The sequence below is a fragment of the Bacillus rossius genome, chromosome 17 (assembly GCF_032445375.1).
Source record: "Bacillus rossius redtenbacheri isolate Brsri chromosome 17, Brsri_v3, whole genome shotgun sequence".
In the NCBI taxonomy this organism is placed as follows: domain Eukaryota; kingdom Metazoa; phylum Arthropoda; class Insecta; order Phasmatodea; family Bacillidae; genus Bacillus; species Bacillus rossius.
This window is the reverse complement of record NC_086344.1, coordinates 27,108,680-27,131,690: the sequence shown is the minus strand read 5'-3', so window position 1 is coordinate 27,131,690 and position 23,011 is coordinate 27,108,680. Positions and strand designations below refer to the sequence as shown.

At 38.3% G+C, this 23,011-nt stretch overlaps 1 protein-coding gene across 1 annotated transcript in view; it reads right to left on the bottom strand.

Moving 5' to 3' along the window:
• Positions 1 to 5,281: 5,281 nt before the first annotated feature.
• Positions 5,282 to 23,011, bottom strand: part of LOC134540610 (facilitated trehalose transporter Tret1-2 homolog) — a 20,294-nt gene continuing 2,564 nt past the window's right edge. The window contains exons 2-5 of the mRNA XM_063383446.1: positions 14,867 to 14,993; positions 11,273 to 11,687; positions 9,170 to 9,605; positions 5,282 to 8,857 (exon numbers count right to left, since the gene is read on the bottom strand). Of these exons, the coding sequence (XP_063239516.1) occupies positions 8,342 to 8,857; positions 9,170 to 9,605; positions 11,273 to 11,687; positions 14,867 to 14,993 (1,494 nt within the window). The 3' untranslated portion in view covers positions 5,282 to 8,341. The remainder of the gene's footprint in view (positions 8,858 to 9,169; positions 9,606 to 11,272; positions 11,688 to 14,866; positions 14,994 to 23,011) is intronic.

The window sequence follows — 23,011 nt, the reverse complement described above, 5'->3', positions numbered from 1 at the left end:
TGCGTGCGGCACGCGCATTGTATAAATTCATTGTCATTATTTTTTCATAACGTGCCTAAAGAAGTACAACATAACCTCACTTATGTTTAATTTGTATGTAGCCTGTTTTTTATTATGTCAATTTCTTTGTATGATGCGCGCACATCATAAAAATTCACTCTCATAATTTTTCCATAACGCGCCCAAAGAAGTGTAACTTCAAAGAAACATTTCATTAAATTTAAATTTAATATTTAATTCCTTATGTAATTTTAGTTTGCTGTAAGGCGCCCAAGGCACCTGTTTAAAAATGATGAATATAACAAACACTTTAATTTAATATACACGAAATATTTATCAAAAATATAATTTATTTTAACATATTGCAAGGGAATTAATTGCCTCTTGTGATTCAATAATCTTCCTTGCTGTTGATTGATCCAATACACACTTTCATTTGACTTGCAACTTTTGATCGTGACAAAGCCACATAGAGTGGTTCGTGTGAAGATATATTAAACAATAAAATATGTGTTTCATATGTCGCCATTGCATACAAAGGTGATACCTACAAAAAATAGGAAATACCATTCATCTACCTTATGAAACTACTCATTCAAACAAAGAACGACTTAAGGGAAGATATTGGGCATACAAATGGAAAGATAATAGTCATGTATGTATGAAGATAATGGTCAAACACATAATCATTAACGCACAGAATTATACAAATCAACTAACACACGGAATCATATATTTAAGATACTTGATTTGCAGGAAAATGTTTTACCCAACACCAAGATGTAGTCAGAAACAGAATATTCTTTTCGCCACGGACTCGGCAGCAATGCTAGGAAGTACAGGTTAACAAAGAGCAATGAAAATTATATAGCCTACAGCTTTACGCGATCATTAAGTTAGTGATCAGCGTAACTATAAATAGGATTTGCAACAATGAACAACGTCAGAACCACGGTCTAAGAAGGGGTCTGGACACTCCCCAACCAGGCCAGCATGCAAAAGTGGCACACCTAATGTCTCCGTAGTTCCGCTCCGCTCCACCAGCTGACGTGTAGCGCTGCTTGTTCTGCGGTGGTATTTTAAGCTTTGTTGTTATGAACAACTCAACATAATAATCATTTAAATTTTCATTTAAATGTTAAATATGCACTGATCTCCAGATATCAATACAGTATTAAATTGGATGTGTTTTTGTTTTATAATTTTTGGAACTATTTCATAAATTAGGTAAATTAGGTTACGAAGTATAGTTTCCACATTGGCATTGGCGGGAAGCCGGGAACTTCATTGTGAGCAAGGAGCATTGATTGTTAGTAAAGAAAATAAGCGTATATTATTGTAATTGTGAAAATGCCTAACCATTGTGTTGCACCTGGGTGCAAAACAAATTATCAGGCAAAGTCGGACGAGAAAGTTGCGATATTCCGAGTTCCCAATGATGACAATGTTAGGCAATTGTGGCAGAAAGCAATTCCACGAGACAAGTTTGTCCTTAAAAGATCCCATTATGTATGCGAAAAATATTTTGTGGAAGACGACATTCTCACAAAAAAGGAACACAAAGATCAGTTCGGAAACGTCATTGGAATAGTAGGTAAAGTTAAAATTCATTATTTGTATGAATGTAGTCTAAAGATTACTTATTTTTGTATAGGCCCGACTTTTTGAAAAATGGAATGTATGATGTAGAATTTTATTAATGACCTGCACAACCCTGATAATACCTGTTTGTAAGTAGTTTGACAATACACAATTATTTATTAAAATACAAAATTTGCAAAATTGAGTGCGGTCTCTTCCTTAAAAAAAATTAAAAAAAAATTCCAAAATACTTTTATTCACTGCTCTAAACTTTTTTTTTGTTATTTAAAAAGGCGGAGATATGAAATTCCAACTCGTTTAGGAGTAATCGCCGTTTGTAATTTACATTACAATACCTGTGCATTCATGCGATCTTCGCATTTTTACTTGCTGTGTATGTGCGTGTTGTTTGTTTTCGACAACTTATAAAAACGTATATATTTTTTATTTGGATATTATAATGCAATGTAAATAAAAAAATTTAAAAAATTACATCCATACTATGCACCCAAGCTTAAGCGTCAACCCTTGACAGTTTTTTTCTCTCTTTTTTTCAGTATGTTGGCGCGTAGCGCCGACAAGTTACGTAAAATAACACGTAACTTGACGTATAAAATGTATTATTATGTTGGATACACGGAACAATATTTTCTTTTATATGTTTTTTGTTTTATACGTAAAGTTATGTGCTATTTCACGTAACACGTCGGTGCTACGCGCCTCTATACTGATTTAAAAAAATTCATTGCAGTGCATCAAATACTGTCGTAACTCTCCACTTTTGTAATTATGGAGTAGAGGGCCACCATGGAAATAAAAAAAAAAAGTAAAAAAAACTTACGTTTACTTCCTTACATGATTCCTGATCATTTTGCAAAACGGCATTGCGATATTTCCAGTAATTTGCATACAATTACCTTTTTAAACGAGTGTATATTTTAAGTTTTTACAGACATTAACATATTAGTTTGCGGAAACGTGGCCCTATGCCCGATTATCACGTTAACTTGCGTCCTCCGGCGATGATTTTAAACTATCGTTGCATCGTATATTATTTACCTCTTGTTGGTTTTTCACGAGAATTGAAAAATTCATAATAACGCCTAGTGGTATATTTCCACCGCAAGACACCTAGCGCTAGGATTTGAATAGCGGACTTCGAACGAACTATGGAGACAGTAAGTTGTCACTTTTATCTGGCGAGTGTCCATACGTCACCTTCTTAGACCGTGGTCAGAACACACGAATTTGCTCGTTACTGAGGTTAGATGCTTACACTTCACACCGAGTCCTGTATGACTCGCTCACATTTTTTTGAAATCGATATATTTGAGAGAAATATATTTATTTCAATTGTAATTATTATTTAATTATTTTGCTGTGTATGCAAGGTGAATCATCAGGGGTGTGACTAGAGGGGGGGAGGGGGGAGAAAGGGCTTGTGGCCCCGGTGACACTTTTTTTTTGGAGGGGGAATGGGGCGCTAAATGACATAGTAATTTTTACTGTATATATTAACTTGATAATTGTAGTGTTAGAACACAAAAAATTAATGGTTGGATGAATTGAATTATTTGCAGTGAAAGATACATACGTGTATATCGTCAAATGCTTAAAAAACTGGTATCGTTCGCTTAGAATTACCCAACTTGCGATGTATTAAAAATTAAATGACTTGAACAGTATTGAATAGTGGCATTAATATGTGTTGGCGATTTTAGGTGTTTTCGGGGAAGGTTTTGGTTTGGTTGGTTCGAAAAGAAAAAAAAGGGGGGGGGGGGGGGATGACTTAATGATTTTTTCCCCCGGGTGGAACCTAGTTACGTCCCTGTGAATTACTGGTGATTTGGTAGGAAGTTCTCCAGACGTATTTAAACATTAGAAATGATTGGCGTGTTTGCACAACACTGTTTCCTAAATTATTTTGTTCATTGAATTTTGTGTTCTTTTTTCTATTTTTAAAAAAATTCTCAGCGTAGCAATATTAAATTATAACTAAATGATTTTATCAATTTGGTAAGTGTTTATTGTTTTCTAGGAACTTAAAGACCTATGTATATCTAAATCCTAGGATTTGTTGAAAGTATGATATAGTGTGGTATACAAATTTGGGTTAACTGCCTCTATGAAGCCTTTGTGTTTTATTTTTTATTTTTGGGATCACGTCCGTAAATAAATGAAATTTTTTTGTTACTAAAATCTTTAAAAACTTATGATTCTAGGATTATGGAGGCAACTGGTGTTACGTAATTTACTTAAAAAGGACAAAATTTCCAGTGTTAGAGAAATAAACACTTCAGTTCGTAAATACCGAACGTCTCATGTGTACCAATTTTACACAGGTTACATGCACAATCGTATTTTATTCCTTTAGGTCTAATATTATGATGGGGGAAGACCAATACTTTTCTCCCCCTCCATTTTCCGCCCGTTCTCGTTAAATTATAATGGTGGGGCCCTTTTTCACTACAACGGTTTCTACACGCCTGACTTGAAAAATACAAACCAGTCGGGACTAGAAAAAAATTTTTTTCCCCCCTTTATGGTCTACGCCTCATTACAACTTAACCAAAAGCTTAAATAATCTTTCAGATATTCAACTTTAAATGTTTGGATCTACTCAATAATTTTACTCTCAAATTTTGTTTGTTTCTTGTTCAATTTGCTTTGCAATGGCCTTGGAATTTCAAGCAAGATAATTTTGTCCGCTGTTAAAAAAAAAAAAAAAAAAAAAAAAAAGGTTGTCTGTAAAGTCGGTTTACGGACAATAGTTTAACGTGACAACGTCATAACAAAACATTGATGAAATGATTGCATACTTTATGATTATAAATTGAATCATTTTTATTGAATTATCACTATTTTGTATGGATACAAAGATGGAGTGAAATGAAATCTACAATTTAATTGATAAATTTACTGTTATTTGCACTCATTAATTCAAATATGTTTATTACTTTAACGAAGAGATTATTTTAACTATAACTTTTATACATGTTTGCTATTTAACTTCTTCACTCTGTGTTATTCTGTTAAGGATAGGACGATGATAGGAAAAGTAGGAAACGAATGGGAGTGTTTCAAGTTTAATGTGCCTCGAAAAAGTCAAATCGATTGTTGTTCCAATCGAGTGGTAGAGAGATATATGCGGCGCAAACGTACAATGAGCGTAACGGGACACTTTTTCGTGCGTGCAGCCGGCGTTCATCGATTTATTAGACGTTGTCACGTTAAAAAACAGTGAAATTACGGACTTTTCAACAAAGAATGCACCTAAAATTAACAAATAATTCCTCGTTGTTCCAAAAAGATATGCATCTTCTTAGAACCTACGTCAGTAAGATTTTTCTTTTTCTTTGCTGGGTACCTAACAAGTCTGTGAAGCTTTTGTTAATATTCGAAGCTGATTCTAGAGAGTTTATTTTCAAAGGATGTAAACTTTTTCATGTTCATTTACATATTTAAAGGTTTCTTGGATAATTTGTAAACTATTTTTTTTTGTTAATACAAAGTGAAAATATCGAACAGTGATCTTTACAGATCATTCAGGCTCATACTTCAATCATTTACAGTAAATACATAATAAGTACATACAGTAAATACATATAGTTAATACATAGCCGATAAACGTACATCGTTGATTTATTTAAGGGAACTACATAGTTCGTGGTCGCAAAAAGAATAAAAACAAAAAACAAAAAAACTTTCACTTTTTTATTAATTAACACATTTTTGGTGGAAAAAATTACAGCAAAAACATTGTCTTAGTGTAAAATCACACATACACATAGAAAATCTTTCCAAGCATATACGAAAGAAATACTGGAGGAAAGAAAGCACAAAAACTACTATAAGATCTCATGTCTTCATAATACAGCTACGTAATCTATCACAAAATTTGCAAATTTGTCATTTTGTTAGTAACAAATTTGCGTTTTCACTTAACATAAGTATAAATTAGTTATATGTTCTAAATTATTTGTTGGATAAAGTACGTTCAGTAAATATACACTTAAACATTAAAAATACATTATATTTCTATTGCTAGTATATCTCTTATTGCTGAGCTGAGTGCTACTATACAGATGGAGCATTAGTCGTCAGACGTAAAGCCGTTTTTTCCTCCATTTTTTTCGTCTTATTTTCACATTCCAATATGGCGGACGTTTGTTTATGGTTGTATCAGATGTTCTAGACCGGTTTTATTAACGACTGTAGTAAGCTGTTTGGAAGATAATTAGATCAAAATATTACTGGTTAATATATTCATATATGTATATTAAAAGTACATAACGAATCTTCACAATACAAATTGTGACGAAAGGAGTTGGCATTTTTCTCACGTTTAATGTCTAATTCTGGTAAAGCTGATACATTTGTAAACAAACGGCCGCCATATTGGAACGTGTAGTACACTGAAATCCCCCTCCCCCTTTGGGTTAAAACTCTCGTCAACAATTGGACCTTATGTTCCATCTTTGCATTTCCCTTATATCTGCGTATCACTTATGGCCGTGTTACCATCCTAGATAAGCGCGTAAATGTAAATACCACACACATCGTTAAGGTGGGTTTACGATTATTCAACTTAAAAATTATAAACTCAACCTGTACGCCGACGAGCAATTGGTTAAGTAATATCCAGTCTATTATTGAATTAGTGGTCGTTAATTCCAGCCAGTAAAACCAGGCGAGGAAGCAGCCACCACAATATTTAAGTTGAATTTTTGTTATACGTAGGAAAGGTATTGTCTGCATTTTGAAGTTATTTTTTCGTTTTGGATTCGTTGCCGACTATTAATTAATTTTTTCAACGTAACATTTTTATTCCTGGTGCATTTGGTTTTTTTACCTACTTGAAATACCTAAAAATTGTAACATTTCCACTCGTAACCTATAATCCGTACACAAATCAGAATCAAAGATATTTCAATTTAATATATAAATTCTAGTTTACGTAATACTAATATCATATATTCCAAGCAACCATAAAATGAAAATATATTCATGAATTTTAAATACAAAGTTATATAGGTATTCGTATGATAACAAAAATTAACCAGATACACAGCAGAATAATAAATTCCGAAATGTTACAACAAAATAAATATTCCAATCAGAGCTTTTTTATTTTCGTGCAATGTTTTTCTTTTCTTTTTTAAAGTATTTTATCATTTCTAAACATGATGGTTATATTTCTTAATTCTTAACAGAACGTATATCCTACTCCTTTCGAACTAAATAATAAACTGCTTTGCCTACGAAACATTATTTCGCCATTCTACTGTGCTCTGATTGGCTCTTCCCTTAATTTTTAAGGAAAAAGATCAATATAACCATCTCTCTTAAGTCTCAAGTCATCATTTGATTCGCACACGACCCGTCAAAATTCCTACACGGCAATCATGAACCATTCCACTTGTAGACATAGAGTCACATGTTAAGTACACAAAAAAAATTCTCAAAAGTTAGTTCTTAATTTTCAGTTGTAAACCCACCTTTACAACAAATACTCGACACACCCATTTAATTTAAGGGTCGCTGTGGCGTGCACTGAGTGATTAGATGAATAAGACTGCCAAAAAAACAAGGCGAGAAAATCTAATTTGTACTCACCCATGTGCGAATACGACCCTTAAACTCCTAAACTATTTCGAATGTAATTATAAAAATATTCTCAAATTCCAAAATCGAATTCGAATAGCAATATTAAAAAAAAATCATTTTCATTAAAAGTTTCCTTGATAGATTAAAAGTCATATTTTAAAAATACTTGTTGTGAATTATTTCGTTAAATAGCAATGAATATTCCACAAAAATTATAGCCATACTTAAAAAATAATAAACTAAGTACCTATTGTTTAGTATTATTAGGGAATTTTTTTGGCAGTGGTTATTGTTTCTTATTTTAAACCCATTTCCCAAAAATGTCACTTGTAGTTCCTTATGAACACTGACAAACACTGTTGACAGAACATTAAAGGCAGTATAAAACATAAAACATTGGCACTGCTTTTGTGAACTGTCAAATTTGAGACAGGTTACATGACACAGATGAAAAAACCATCTGCTTGATATGGAGTGCAATGTGATGGACTTCGTGTCAGATATGAAAGTAGCCTACTTTGACTGGTTCAAGCCTTAGCTGCTAGATGAGCAAAATGTACAATAGATTACTTCTTGTAAAGATTAAAAAAAAATGGCTTTAGATATAAATAACCTTACCTCAATATTTAATGTATATAAACCCAAAATTTCTGGCATGCATATATATTTAGAGTGAGGGAGCCATCATTTTGGTTAGAGATACAGTCTAATTGTTGATGCAACAATTAGAAATATTATAAATAATTATAGATGAATCAATTGGTGAAACTTCAGTTCGGTTCCTGCTACCCTGTAAAACAGAGGAGTCGTCTGGACAAATAGTTCTTCAGTAAGCACAGCTAGGCGGTCATTCATATGTTCTAGACGTTTTGTATTTGTGTGGCTGTCTGATGCCCAGTCAGAATCATCCTCGTCTTCCAACTGCAGAAATTGCAGAACTGGCAACGGCAGAAAAGGCCAGTGCACAATTCCGGATCTCATCTTGGTCTCGAGCACAGACGTCAACTCTCTCCTCAAACACACCGGCGGGGAGAGAAGACCGTCGCAAGGAGTGGTTGGGGATGCGCTCCGTCGGCCGTTGGCGGGTCCTGCCCCAGAAGAGCAGGTCCGAGGTGTCCCGAGGTCGTGTCGTGGCGGGAGCTGATACGGGAGATCAGACCGCATCGGAGACCGCGAAGACGGGCTTCCTCCGGCTGCCGCTCGCCATCTCCTCCTGCACCTCCTCCAGGTCCCTCCCCTTGGTCTCGGGCACCATCAGCACCACGAAGGGCACCGCCAGCAGGCACACGCTCGAGAACAGCCAGAAGGTGGGTCCCGAGCCCAGGGCCCCGCGCACGTCGCGGAAGGTCCGCGTGACGACGAACGCCGAGAGCCAGTTGCACGCCGCCCCGGTGGCCGCCGCCAAGCCCTTGGCCTCGGGGGCGAACAGCTCCCCCAGGAGGATCCACGCGATGGGGCCGAACCCCAGGGAGAAGGCGACGATGTAGCCGGCGAGGCAGAGCGGCGGCAGGGCGGAGCTGATGGGACCCGCCGGCTGGCCGGGGGAACTGAAGTGGAAGAAGGCTCCCAGCGCCCCGAGGCTGAGGGCCATCACGATGGCAGAGAAGAGCAGCAGGACCCTGCGGCCTGCGCGGTCCACCAGTAGGACCGAGGCGTAGTTGGCCGCCACCTGCAGCAGCATTCACCCCACCGTGGTCACTTTGCTCTCCCCGCAGCATTGTCATGCATCTTTCCAAATAAATTCCTACAAATAATCCCACATAGCATGTAAGCTTACAGCAAGCTCGTCATATGACTTGAATGGACTTGTCGTGTAAGTTTGATGGATCAAACCTACATCATATTTCCTTTGGCTGCTGTTTTCCCTTTCTCTCCAGGTTGCATGTTACTCGGTAATATAATGGTTTAGGCAACTGTCGTTGGCTCTCCTAGTCCTCCAGGGCATGACTCTGAATGGTGTGAGACGGCTGAGGACCATTACCTGCACGGCTCCCACCAGGATGCACGCCGCGTCGGCCGACACCCGCCCGTCGGAGATGGTGAGGATCTCCTCGGCGTAGAAGATGACGGCGTTGACCCCGCTGAACTGCTGGAAGGCCATCAGCCCCATGGCGATCAGGAGCGCCCGGCGGGTGGTCGGCGACGTCGCCAGGTTGCGCCAGGGTGAATGGGAGGAGGGACCGCCATCAGCGTCGCGGCGAAGGTGCGCCGCCGACAGACGCCTCGCCTCGGCGCGGGCGTCGCAGCGGGGGCCCCGCAGCCAGAGGAGGGCCGTAACGGCGTCCTGCTCGCGCCCGCGCGACGCCAGGTACGCCGGCGACTCCGGGACCCAGGGGAAGGCGATGAGGAAGATCACCGGGAGGGAGCACAGCACCAGCGCCAAAGTTGTCGTGTCGCTGATGAACCCGGCCATGTACCTGCACACGCGGGGTATCCGTTAGACCAGGTGAAAAAGGGTCACTTTCACCCGGGTCACAATTTCAAAACAACCATAATTACCAAAAAAATTATTGACAATGTGAAACTAATGGTCAAAAATATGAATTCCAAGTACAGTAATGGATCTTAAATATAGCCCTTTCGAGACCCCGGCAATTCCAGAGTAGCAAATTTATCCGCATCACCGAACGTCAATATAGTTTTAATGAGAGACCCAAATGTGGAAAACGTGCATTTTCCTTGTTATTTGGATTGTTCTTCTAATGGGAAAGATTTATTAAAAACCTTTTTACAAACATATGTTTTTACTGGTCTATATGGTATGTCATAGACAAACCTCGAGAACGGACATAAAATATGAATGCATAAACACACGGATAACAAAGCCAAATGTCTCGTCGTTGTCATCCCACTGTGTTCGTCTGGGCTGCAATATTTTTTCTGACTGATTCATCCTAAGTAATCCTCTGTGCTGGCTATGTGTATGACATGTGGTGTAAACTAGGAGTTGTGTATGTTCATAAAAATGTAAATGTTTTAAATCAAGAGCACATTCCTCAGGTCGCATATTCAGAGGAGTTTCATTACCCAGAAATTGTTTGACGGTGTGAAATAGCTGGATCAAAATTTAATTCCAAGTGAAAAGTCTTTCATCACGGCTGTGCTGAATTAGAAACTTTACCGTGTTATAAAATATTAATATAGTTTTAATGGATTATCAATTTTGAAAAAGTGAACTGCAATCCGCAAGAAAAACAGAAAACACTACACTGAAATGAAAATCTATGGTAATGATCAAATCTGAGCGAACGAAAAATTCCGGAAGTGCTGTTTAACAGCGAGAGTACACATGATAACGTCTTAAAATAAAAGGGTCAATAGGTGCCAGATAACCGAATATACAGAACCATAGAATGACAGACTGTAGACGTTTCACTGTAGCAACCTGTTGTTACCACTTATTTACACTTATAAAATCCACCTGTTATTTTGAACAGTTTATATTCGGAAAGAATACAGAATATATGACAGTAGGGTCTTACATAAGATATTTATTTTTTTATTAATGAATATTATAAGGCTCTGCATTGTAAATTAAAAATACTGTACAGGAAAAGATTCTTTTTTACTTGTCGGGAACTACACCTTTCATATTTTCAAGTCCCTATTTTATAATTCTTTTTTTTAATAAAACAAATTACTCTGTTTAGAAAAATAATTATAGCCAAAATAATTGCTCATTACAGTACAATCATCAAAGACCCGAAAATGTAACTTAACAACATGTTAAGAACCAAACAACAGTACGTTCCTGCGATGTCTTCAAGTTTTTACTTGCCCAAGGTTGTCCAATGCAAGGACAAACCATCATAAACTGTTCACTTGAATCACATGAATATAGCGTCTTCTTTCGAGGACCGCAGACGATTAACAAACGACTTAGGGTAAAGGAAACACAGTATAATCAAGCCTGATGGTAAATAATTGAGACCAGGAAATTTTTTGGGTCTTTACCAACCATCAACGCGAAGAAGCTGTATTTATGTATCGAGTCTTTGGTACCCAAGGAATCAGCGAAATAATCATGGCACTATCTGGTGCGAAAGGTACCCTTTCCGCCAGATGTCCAAAAATGTGAACGCACCCGAGGAGTATCCCCACGGACAGCTGCAGCTGGAAGAAGGACCCGAGCGCGCCGCGGATGGAGTTCTCGGCCACCTCGACGCAGTAGACGGGGGCCACGACGGACACCGCTCCGACAGCGGCCCCTCCCAGCAGCCGCGCGGCGTACAGCTCCCACACGGAGGTGCAGAAGGCGACGAGCAGCCAGGAGACGACGAGCAAGGGGCCCAGCGCGATCAGCGTCGTCCGGCGGCCCACGCGGTCCGCCAGCAGGCCTGCTGGCAGCGCCCCCAGGAGGGCGCCGATGTTGAGGAGCGAGCCCACCCAGGAGGCCTGGTCGCTCGTCACGTGGGGCGTGCTGGTCGGCTGCTGCAGGAGAGCCAGTCCCGGGGAGGACCAGGAGAGCATGGTGCCCGAGGAGAGCGCGGCCAGGGTCGCTGCCGGGCAACAACGTACATTCCAGTCCCCCTTCGAACTACTGTCATTCTCTTAGCCAGGTCATAGGTAGGAACACTTTCTTGGCCCCAGTTCAAACTACAGACACTGTCTTTGTCAGGGTAATGGATAAAGATCCTTTCCTGGTCTCAGTTAACATGCTTTTTTTTTTTTTTCGTATTCAAGCTACGTAAAGACCCATGACCTAGTTCCATATCAAACTGGAAACTTTTTCAACATACAGCAAAATGATTACAGCCTTTGATAACCTAGTCCCTGTTAGAATTTCAGGCGTTTCTTTAGTCAGAGCAATGGTGATATGTGTCTAAGTTATTGTTAAAATAGCCTACTGATCTTTCGGTAATCACGAGAACCTCGACCTAGTTTCTGTTAAAATTGAAGACATGGTATTGGATCAATATTAAGAGTCACTGCCCAGCTCCTATTAGAATTGAAGATATTATGCTAGTCAGGGTAATGATAAGAGCTGTCAAGGACTTAGTTGAAATAGAAAAAAATGATCTTACAGCACTGGTAAAAGCATCTTACAGTTCTCAGTTAAAAATGAAGATGTGTCATAGGAACGATATTAATAACTACTGCCAAGTCCCTGTTAGAATTTCAGACATTGCATTATTCAGGGCGAAGGCAAAGGCCCAGAAGCATCAGAAGTGAGCCCAACCAGGATGCTTGGTTTCACATCACATTAGATGTGCTGGTAGACTGCTGCACCAGTGCCAGCCCAGATGATCAGAAAAAGAGTACAGCTAATCCGTCTTATATACAACACAGGTAATATAAATGCCCTGATCCCAGTTCTGTGTGCAGACATTGTCTTTATTAGGATAATGGAAACACACCATGTCTCCTTCTCAGTTAAGATTAAATATTTGTCCTATTCAAGTAAGGGTAAGAGACATATCCTAGTCCCACTCCATATTGTCAACAAAAGAGCAAAATCCTGGTCCCAATTGTCACTACAGTCGGGGCAGTGGTAATGGTAATTTGTTGGTACCAGGGAAAAACTATGAGTCATTATTCAAACACTGTTCAGATTGCAGGCATTGTTTAGTATAGTGGATAAAAATAATATCCCAGTCTCAGTTAAAATGGTAGATATTGTATTATATAGGCAATCGTAAGAGCCATATCCTAAGCCACACTTTAAACTGTGGTCATTATCAGAGCAATGAAAAGAGTCACCAATAACCCAGCCTTTGATGAAATTACAGACATTATGTTTGTCAGGGAAGAGCTGACTATGTCACAATTAAAATAACAAATATGATCTTTCATCGATTATGAGAGCCTCTTCCAGTTCCAAGTTATAATTGAATATAGTTGTTTTGAACGATATTAAGAGCCACTGCCCAGCACCTGTTCGAATTGCCGGTATTGTTTTGTCAGGTTTAGGGAAAAAGCTCTAGCAGTGAGCCGATGAAGAGGGGTGAGCCCACCTAAGAGACCTGGTCTCGCATCACGTGAGGCATTCTTGTCGGCTGCTGTAGGAGCTACAAGCTTAGGGAAGAACCAAGAGAGCAGCATGACCGAGAAGAGCATTGCCAAAGTCGCTGTCAAGCAACAAGGACCACATACAGTCAGAGTTACGTCCCAGTTCGTATTAGGATACGGATAAGAGTAGGTACTGGCAAAATTCTTGGGGACAATTCTAGATTCCACATTCCTCTGCATACTCAGGAAAGTACCACCACTTTTGACGTGACAACGTCTAATAAATCGATGAATGCCGGCTGCACGCACGAAAAAGTATCCCGCAACGCACATTGTCCCATTACGCTGTGTCCCATTATGCTCATTGTACGCTTGCGCCGCATCTATCTCTCTTCCACTCGATTGGAACAAACATCGATTTGACTTTTTCGAGGAACATTCAACTTGAAACACTCCAATTCGTTTCCTACTTTTCCTATCATCGTCCTATCCTTAACAGATTGGAAAAAGTTAAATAGCAAACATGTATAAAAGTTATAGTTAAATAATATCTTCGTTAAAGTAATAAACATATTTGAATTAATGAGTGTAAGTAAAAGTAAATTTATCAATTAAATTGTAGATTTCATTAAACTCCTTCTTTGTATCCATACAAAATAGTGATAATTCAATAAAATGGATTCAATTTTATTAATAAAAGTATGCAATCATTTCATCAATGTTTTTTTTATGACGTTGCAACGTTAAACTATCGTCCGTCAACCGACTTTACAGACAACCAATTTTTTTCATTGGCTCTTTAATTCACAAATATCTCAACTGAGTTGCAGGTTATTCGTCACTTCTTTAGTTCAAGGTTTCTCACTGGCCCAGAATTCTCCTGATTAACTCCACGTTTGTATCAGATGCTGCACAAAGGCACAAGTTGCTAAATTTTAGTCCATCACGAATTGAATCTTTTGGTCTCTAGGAAATAACAACTTTCTGAGCTCAATTTGAACTGCCGACATTTTATTAGTCAGTACAAGCAGGATCAATTAATATTGCAGGCAGTGGTGGATACAAAAAATAAATTAGGGTGAAGGAATTTGAAAACAGTAGGTATATGTAAAATTTAACCGCATGTATTCAAAAATACTTACATTATAGTTATTGACACTAACGCACTGACATATGGGCCTACAGAAGAAGATGTAAGCGACACCACATCTTACATAGTCATAGTGGCAGGTTTTGTAACAGCTCACCACGCATCACCCAAAGTAACAAACCACCTTCACTAATATTTTACAACGTTTTCGCCAACTTCGGGAAGCGATACATCTTCCTTATAACCCCCACCACTTCCCCCCACCCCCTGCTTCGTCCATAGGCAGGGTAAGAGTTAATTGAGATCATAAGGACCAAATTTAGCTATGCGAAACCCCAATTACACTTCAATAAAGGGACATTAATCTGATGGATTGTTGGTACTATACAACTATTCCTGAAATGAATGATAATGATAGCCCCTTTTTTAAATGTTCCTTATAGGTATATTTCTTAATGTTCCTTATATAGGTATATATGTAAAATTCTGCTGGAGGCTTTGAAGTTTGGTAGTTTGGTAAAGGTTTCTCTGAAGATCAGTCATAAATATGTTCTCTCGTCCTGTTTGCTAATTTTTTCTCAGTGTATGAGCGAAACGAGAAGCATGGAACTGTACTTATGGTCACGCTATGGTACTCACCGAGGCCACCAGCAAGGTACTGGGTGTACCTCCTAGAGTGTGCTGGCAGCGACTCCGTATCTGAGCTGCTGCTGCCGCCCGCCGCCAGGGCGCCGTTCGTGTTCGCCAAGTTCTTCTGCTGCATGCACTAGGGGAAAAGAATACATGTCACCAACACCGCCAGCAAAGCCAAACGGGTAGCCTACGATTCATTTAACTTCGATCAGTCCCCAAACATAATATCCGAAGTTTGCGGCTCACTCGTGTGACTTAACGATTGGAATTATATAGCAAATCATGTTGGCATTAAAAAAAAAAAACATTTTGGGTACCTACTTCATGCAGTTTCACGATTTTAGGGTGTTTTTAAACATGAAGTGGGATATTGTCAGGAGACTGCATGCTGTGATGTTGTTGAGTCACTTTTTTACCTCCCCATCGCTTTATTGTAATGCCCAAAACATTGTTGAAATGGTGTTTGACCATTTCTGGTGATGGTTAGTAAGAATGAATTAAAATCCTCATAATTATAAACAGTCAGTTCCATTAAATACAGTCTTTAAAATTATTTTCACAATGAAAACACTTTACTTCAGCCAATGTTTTGGGCATCTTACCAACATGGCACAGACCATGAACTGGAAAAACAAGGTTTCAGCTGGTTACTGTGTAATTACATAGACTGGCAACTCCATGGTTTAAAGCATCGCTGACCTAACCAATTTACATTACCTAGACAGCAAAAGCCTACCATCCGAGAAAACTGTTGATAGAATAAAATTTATTTCGAGAATTTAGTTGATATAACAGAATTAACCTACCTTTTACTTTTATAAGAGTAAAATAAAATCAAGATACCCGAGTGTGATTTATTTGGGTGTCTGAACAGGGGTGAGTGAATTGTAGGTTTACGATCATGAATTTATAAATTGTGAGATGTCATGCTGTGACTTAGTTGAAGTCACTTACTATATCACCATCACCATATTGCAAAAAAAAAAAAAAAAAAAAAAAAAACCTTATAGTGTTTTGAAACTGTTTTTACGACACTTCTCCCAATTATTATTTTTTTGATGTCCCTCAAAAATGGCGCAGATCATCAGTTGGTAAAAAAAAAGTGAATTCATGCAGTATTAGTGTAGTAGGCCTAATGCATCCGTGGTCACCCCCTGTTTACCAAGCATTGGTCTGGACCCTGCCACATTCCTGCACATGCTCGAGAACTGTTCAGTAGGTACTAGGAAACATCGCGAGCTCAAATACCTCTGGGCTAAGGCCGGAATTACAATAGCCCATTGCCTCCATCTGTCCGTGATTCGTCCATCGAACACATTACCTGCAGTCAATCGGGGCGGACGGGTGAATAGATAATATCGATGGTTTGGTTGCACAAGTCGATTGTCACCACAATACAGGCAGAGGGTGACCCAGATATGAGGAAAGGATACAGATGGAACATTAGCCATCAGATGGGAAGCCATTTTCCCCCCCATCTTTTTCTGATTTTCAAATACCAATATGGCGGATGTTTGTTTATGTTTGTATCAGCTGTTCTATCCCGCTTTTAATAAAGACTGTAGTTAAGCTGTTTGGAAGAAAATTAGATCAAAATGTAACTGGTTTATATATTAATATACCTATATTAAAAGTCCAAAATGAAGCTTTATAATACAAATGTAATGATATAAGTTGAAATTTTTCTCCAATTTAACCTCCAATACTGGAACAGCTGATACATTTTGTAACAAATGCCACCATATTCGTATGTGTAGTACATTGAAATCCCCCTTCACTTTCGGCTTCATCCTCCTCGACTATAATCGGAACTTATGCTCCATCTCTATGTTTCCCTATTCTCTGGTGTGGCCATGTCTGCATTATGACATGGTAATTGGGGAAGCCTTCTTTTCACAGACGAGAGAGCGGAACGACCGATCGTGCATCTTCGGTTTTTTTTTGTTAATTGTAAATAAATATGGCGGTGTTGATAAAAGGATACTAATGGTCAATTAGGTTAGGTTAGCTACATTATAAATACTTTAAAACATTGTGGACGGTTGATTTGGTTAGGATAGCTACATTAAAGATATGGAAAAAAAGCATGAACTTCGGGGAACTTCGGGTTTTGGCTCTCTCGTCTGTGAAAAGAAGGCTTCCCTGGTAATTGTGTGAAGCTATTTTTTTCCCTTCAACTAATTGTTGTGCCATATTGGTAAGACGCCCAAAACCATGGCTAAGTGTAGTGTTAGCTTTGTGGAAACAGTTTTAAATAACTTTCTTTTTATGAAGGTTACTTTTTTTAAAGACAATGATTACACTGGCCAACAATGAATATGTTTCGGGCTTAAAAATACCCAATTATTATGTATTTTCACCCCTTGAGTTCAAAAATCACCTCGAAAATGACCAACTAGCTCTTGTTTTCAAGATACAGTAACATGTCAATTTTTACATGCTCAACTTTCACTTTGTTGAGAAATTTAGTTTTTGGATGTTGGTACACCTGTTAACTGACAAAACCAAACGTTTTACAGCTATTTTGAGGTTATAAGTATACATGATTTCTGTTCTTCAGATAGTGCTTGATGTGGTTTCTGTTGTTTTCTTATTCGAATTTAATGTTTTGGAGTGATATTTAAGTGTACTAAACCAAAATGCCACGAAGTTGTGTGAATTCAGTGAATAACTTTTGTTATATTTGTGGTTTGTTATATTCGTCACAGAAACACAATCTTACTCTTGCTGTTAAGACTGCTTATCAGCATTATTTTGGAGTTACGGTAGGTGACCAAGCTAAGTCGTGGGCTTCACATATATGTTGTAACTCTTGTTCAGTTACTTAAAGAGAATGGCTGAAAAATAAAAAAAACGAGCTATGCCTTTTGCTGTGCCCATGGTTTGGCGGGAGCCTACAAGCCATATAAATGACTGCTATTTCTGCTTGACTACACCAATTAAGTCGGAATTGTCAACAAAGAAAATAAGAACAGTTCAATACCCAAATATTCTTTCGGCTATTCGACCAATTCCACATTCAGATGGTTTACCAATACCTACCCCACCCCACAGTTATGAACTTGAAGTGGAAAATGAAGAAAGTGCAGAAGAACTCAGCTAGCCTAGCACATCTCACGACCCTGATTTTAAGGAAACAGATGATAAACCACACAGACTGAGTCAAGTGGAATTAAGTGATCTCATTCGAGACCTTGATTTGTCTAAGGATAAGGCAGAACTTCTAGGCTCAAGACTACAGCAGTGGAATCTTCTCCATCATGATGTCAGGGTATCACAGTATAGACAGCGTTCGACGGATCTCCTTCCTTTTTTTGAAAAGAAAAACAACCTTGTATTATGCTGCAACGTTAATGGCTTGATGAAATGTTTGAATTTGAACCATGATCCTACTGAATGGAGGCTATTCATATATTAGTCGAAGCTTAGTTTGAAATCTGTATTACTTCACAACGGTAACCGTCTTCCTTCTAATCCTGTTGGACATGCAGTTCACATGAAAGAGACTTATGAAAACATAAAAGCCCTCCTCCACTCAATCAAATATGCTGAACACAAGTGGAAAATCTGTGGTGATCTAAAGGTCATCGCTATACTTTTAGGAATGCAACTGGGGTATACTAAATACTGCTGCTTTTTATGTATGTGGGACAGTAGGGATAGGAAATCACATTACATTCAAACAGACTGGCCTGCAAGAAATCTTGGCCCTAGTGAAAAAAATGTTGTTGCCCTGCCTCTCGTCGACCCGAAAGATATATTTCTTCCACCACTACATATAAAACTCGGTTTGATGAAAAACTTTGTCAAAGGCATGAACAAAGAAGGAAAGGCCTTTAGATATTTGAGGGAAAAAAATTGCTTTCTTAAGTGATGCAAAAGTTAAGGAAGGTGTTTTTGTTGGGCCACAAATTCGGAAGCTTGTGAAGGATCCTGCGTTTGACAGAGTTTTCGAGGGGAAAGAAAAGGAAGCTTGGAATGCGTTCAAGGGAGTTATTAAAGGTTTTTTGGGGAACAAAAGAGAAGATAACTATGTTCAGTTGGTGAGGATACTTCTACAAAAATATCATGAACTTGGATGCAACATGTATCTCAAAATTCATTTTCTCCACGCTCATCTAGACTTTTTCCCTCCTAGTTGTGGTGCGGTCAGTGATGAACACGGTGAGAGATTCCATCAGAATATTTCTGTAATGGAACAAAGATATCAGGGCCATTGGAATGAATCAATGCTTGCAGATTACTGTTGGTGTGTGTGTAGGGATGCTCCAGAACCCACCTACAAGAAACAGGCCAAAATAAAAATGGAATCCATATGATGGTAATAATATCCAACCTGCCAAGTATTCTGCCATTAATTTTCAACTCTTAAAAAAATTTAACTACTATTTAATAAATCCAAATTAATTTATAATGTCGATAAACTTATGGTTTAAAATTTACAGATTTGCCACAATTTGTTAACATTATATATTTTGACCCATGGTGTATCACAGAAACTAGAGATAATAAATTTTTTCATTGTTATTTTCGTTTTTTTCAACCCAAAATTAGTAATATTTGACTCATGAAGTGAAGGAAACATAAAAATATTTTTTTGTTGGCCAATGTTATAGTTTGTACTTAATAACCATCATCTTAATTTTTTTCAAGTACCATTTCCGCAATGTTTTGGGCGGAACAATATGGCGATGACGAGGTTAAAAAGTGACCAACAATGTCACAGCATGCCATCGCCTGAAAATTCCTAACTCCATGAATACAGGCTACTAGAGTTTGTATTTGCATATTCAGGTTTTCTGCATAGTAACATTACAGTTGTTGAAACTCACGTCCAAACAATTAAATCATGACTGACATTTTCCTATTATTTTCTCATACCATAGATAGAGGAACACAATATGAATAGAAAACAACATCGACTTAAACATCTGAGAGAGAAAAAAAAACATGGTTTGTTGACAGCATTTATTTGGGAAAAATATTTTGACAAAAGGATGAAATTATGTTGTAAGGCTGAGTTCACAGTTGAAAAAAATAACAGTAACAGTTGCAGTAAGCGTGTTATCAAGATTTCACCATGTTTACGAACCTATTGGTTCACAATAAAGCATTGAACAGTCACGTGCATGGGAGATCGTGCACACGGCAAGGAAATAAATGCATTTTATCTCTATTGCGGTCACATGGCACAGAAGCCCGTGAGAAGAGTAGGTTCCCATTTTGGCAGAATTTGAGAACTTCGCACAGATATTATCTTCTGCAAATAACTCGTTATTTTTTTTATCAATTTTGAAAGATAAAAATGGTTACCCTTTAAATCATCCTTAGAAGATAGACATATGCTATCACAGACTTTTACATAGGCCTTTTTAAGATCTACAATTCTGTAGAACATAAATGTGATACATCAGTCATGTAAGAAATGTGATCATAAAATATGGTGAATTAACGGCTGACGCTACATCTATAAGAAGTAATAATCCCGATAGCCTGATCCGTTGAGATAGTGACAAGTTCGAACAAGTCGTGACTTGTCAGTCGGCTTCCAGAGCTGGAAGAGTGAGGTCCTGTTTACCGTGTCTGTCGCGTGTCTTGGATAGAGACCCGAAAATTTTGCGGATTCGTCTGGTCTAGAATTCGAAGTCATGGGCGTTCTCGACACATGTTTCCTTTCCCATTGGTTCATTACTTAGCGAGAACATTTTTTTAATCCTCTTTAATTGTCAATTGTAATTCGCTCATTAGTGGAGACCCGGGAAAGTTGGACACCCCGGGCAAGATGGATTTCATTTATTTCTCAGGTACCTATTCCGCTAGATAGCAGCACTAGTATTTTTTTTGTAAAAAGATATTGTCCTGCTGTATTGACCAGCAGAGTTGTCGCCAGCATGGCTGTGTTTGCATAAGACTGGGACGAGTTTTAATTATATCAAGGTAAATGTTTTTATTTTTCATGTATCAAAATGCTTTTCTATTTGACACAATGTTATACTATATATTTTAAAGATATTGAGTAAAATATTCCTTTGTTATTAAGCTTTCAAATGCTTGTTGTCACAATTGTTGCATTGTTTTTATTAGTGAAATTTTTTGTTCCCGAGTGACGGTACTGGGCAAGATGGATAATGAAAAGTTAAGGTAGATCAACTCCTGTCATATTGGATTTTTTAACTTCTCGAATTTGTTTAGGCACAATTTAGGTATAACTTTCGACGATTTATCGATATTTTTATAATTCTGCCGATACATATTAATAGTTTGTTTATATAATTGAACATAAATAGTTTGTAGGCCCTAAATGTGAACCCTTTTTAATATAATGTGAATATATATAAATTAAAACCATCTTGCACAGCATTGTTTACCTATTCGAAACTTTATATTTTACATATGGTGTACACGTATAAAAGGAAAAGTGATCGTGGCAGCTGGGAAGAGAAGGACATGGAAGCTGCCCTCGCAGCTGTTCAAGAATCTGGTGAAACTATTATAAATGCTTCAAAGAGCTACAATGTGCCTTATGGTACATTGCATCGGCACCTGAAGAAAGGAACTGCAGTGAAGTCTTTGGGGAGGTATCAGTTCAAGAGTTGGAACTGAAAGAATACATTTTAAAAACTGATTCTGTTTTTTTTCTTCGGATTAACAAAAAAATAATTCGTGGAACTAGTTTTTGAATTCGCCGAAGCAAACAAAAATCAACATCCATTCAAAAAAGGTTGCGCAGGAGATGACTGGTTCAAAGGTTTTAAACAGAGACATCCAGACATAACTTTAAGAACACCTGAGCCAACATCAGTGGCTCGTGCTCGAGGGTTCAACAAGCCACAAGTAAACCGGTTTTACGATTTATATTATTACGTATTAGAGGAGCACAATATCAATGCAACAACACTGTTCGATGTGGACGAGACAGGAATCCAGACCACAAACACCAGACCTCCCGAAATACTGTCCTCGACTGGCAAAAAAACAAAAAAAAAAAAAAAAACAGGTGGGAGTAATCTCTAGCTCAGAACGAGGGACTTTGAGCACTATTGTAGGATGCTGCAGTGCTGCAGGCCAATTCCTTCCACCATATTTCATATTTGCAAGAAAGAAAATGGTTGACCGACTTCTTGATGGAAGTTCACCAGGGTCTGTTGCTACCTGCACAGATAACGGGTGGATAAATGGGCCAGCTTTCTTAAAATGGCTGCAATACTTCGTCCAACAGGTGAGACCAAGTCCTGAGAAGAATGTTCTCTTGTTGATGGACAATAAAATCTCTCACAAATACTATCCTGCGTTAGAGTTTGCTCGGAAGAACAATGTGGTATTTCTCTCTTTTCCACCTCACACCACTGGCAAACTTCAACCACTAGACAGAGCTGTTTATGGACCCGTCAAGACATTCTTTGAGCAAGAAATAAACACATTCCAAAAAGCATAGCCTGGAAGAATTTTGAACCAACTAGACATCGCGAGACTAGTCACTCCAGCTTTTTTAAAATCTGCATCTGCGAAAAATGCTGTTCATGGATTTTCATCAACTGGATTGTGGCCTTTCAACAGAAACATTTTGGAGAAGATTTTCCACCAGCGACAGTCACAGATCGTCTTCATCTTCTTGACGCACCAGTTCCAAGCAAGGATCAAGTTGCTGGGATCAATTTGCCAGGATGAAGTTGCCAGGATAAAATTGATATGATCAGGTTGCCTGAATCAAGTTGCCAGGATCAAGTTGCAAGATCTGCAGACACACCCAAGCAGTTCTTTGAAGACATGGAGGCATGTTCCTCTAAAACAAGCCCATTTCAGTTGCGGCCGCTCAAGCCGTATGTAACACGGAACGACAAACTCAAAAGAAAATGTCAGCGATCCAAGATGCTTACAAGCACCCCACAAAAGGAAATCCAAAAAATGTCTTATCTTAAGAGTCTACAACAGACAGCACGAATCAAGAAGGCATCTTCTAAAAAAGTTGATAAGGCAAATTAAAAAAAAAACTTTTTGTAGAAAAAGAAGTAAATGAAGGTGAAACTCTATGTTTAGTTTGCACAGAAACATATGCAGCCTCCGTTGGACAAGGAGAGTGTATTCAGTGTGGTGACTGCCAAGACTGGGCACATGAAGTGTGTACATCATACACAGGTGTGGGAGCCTACT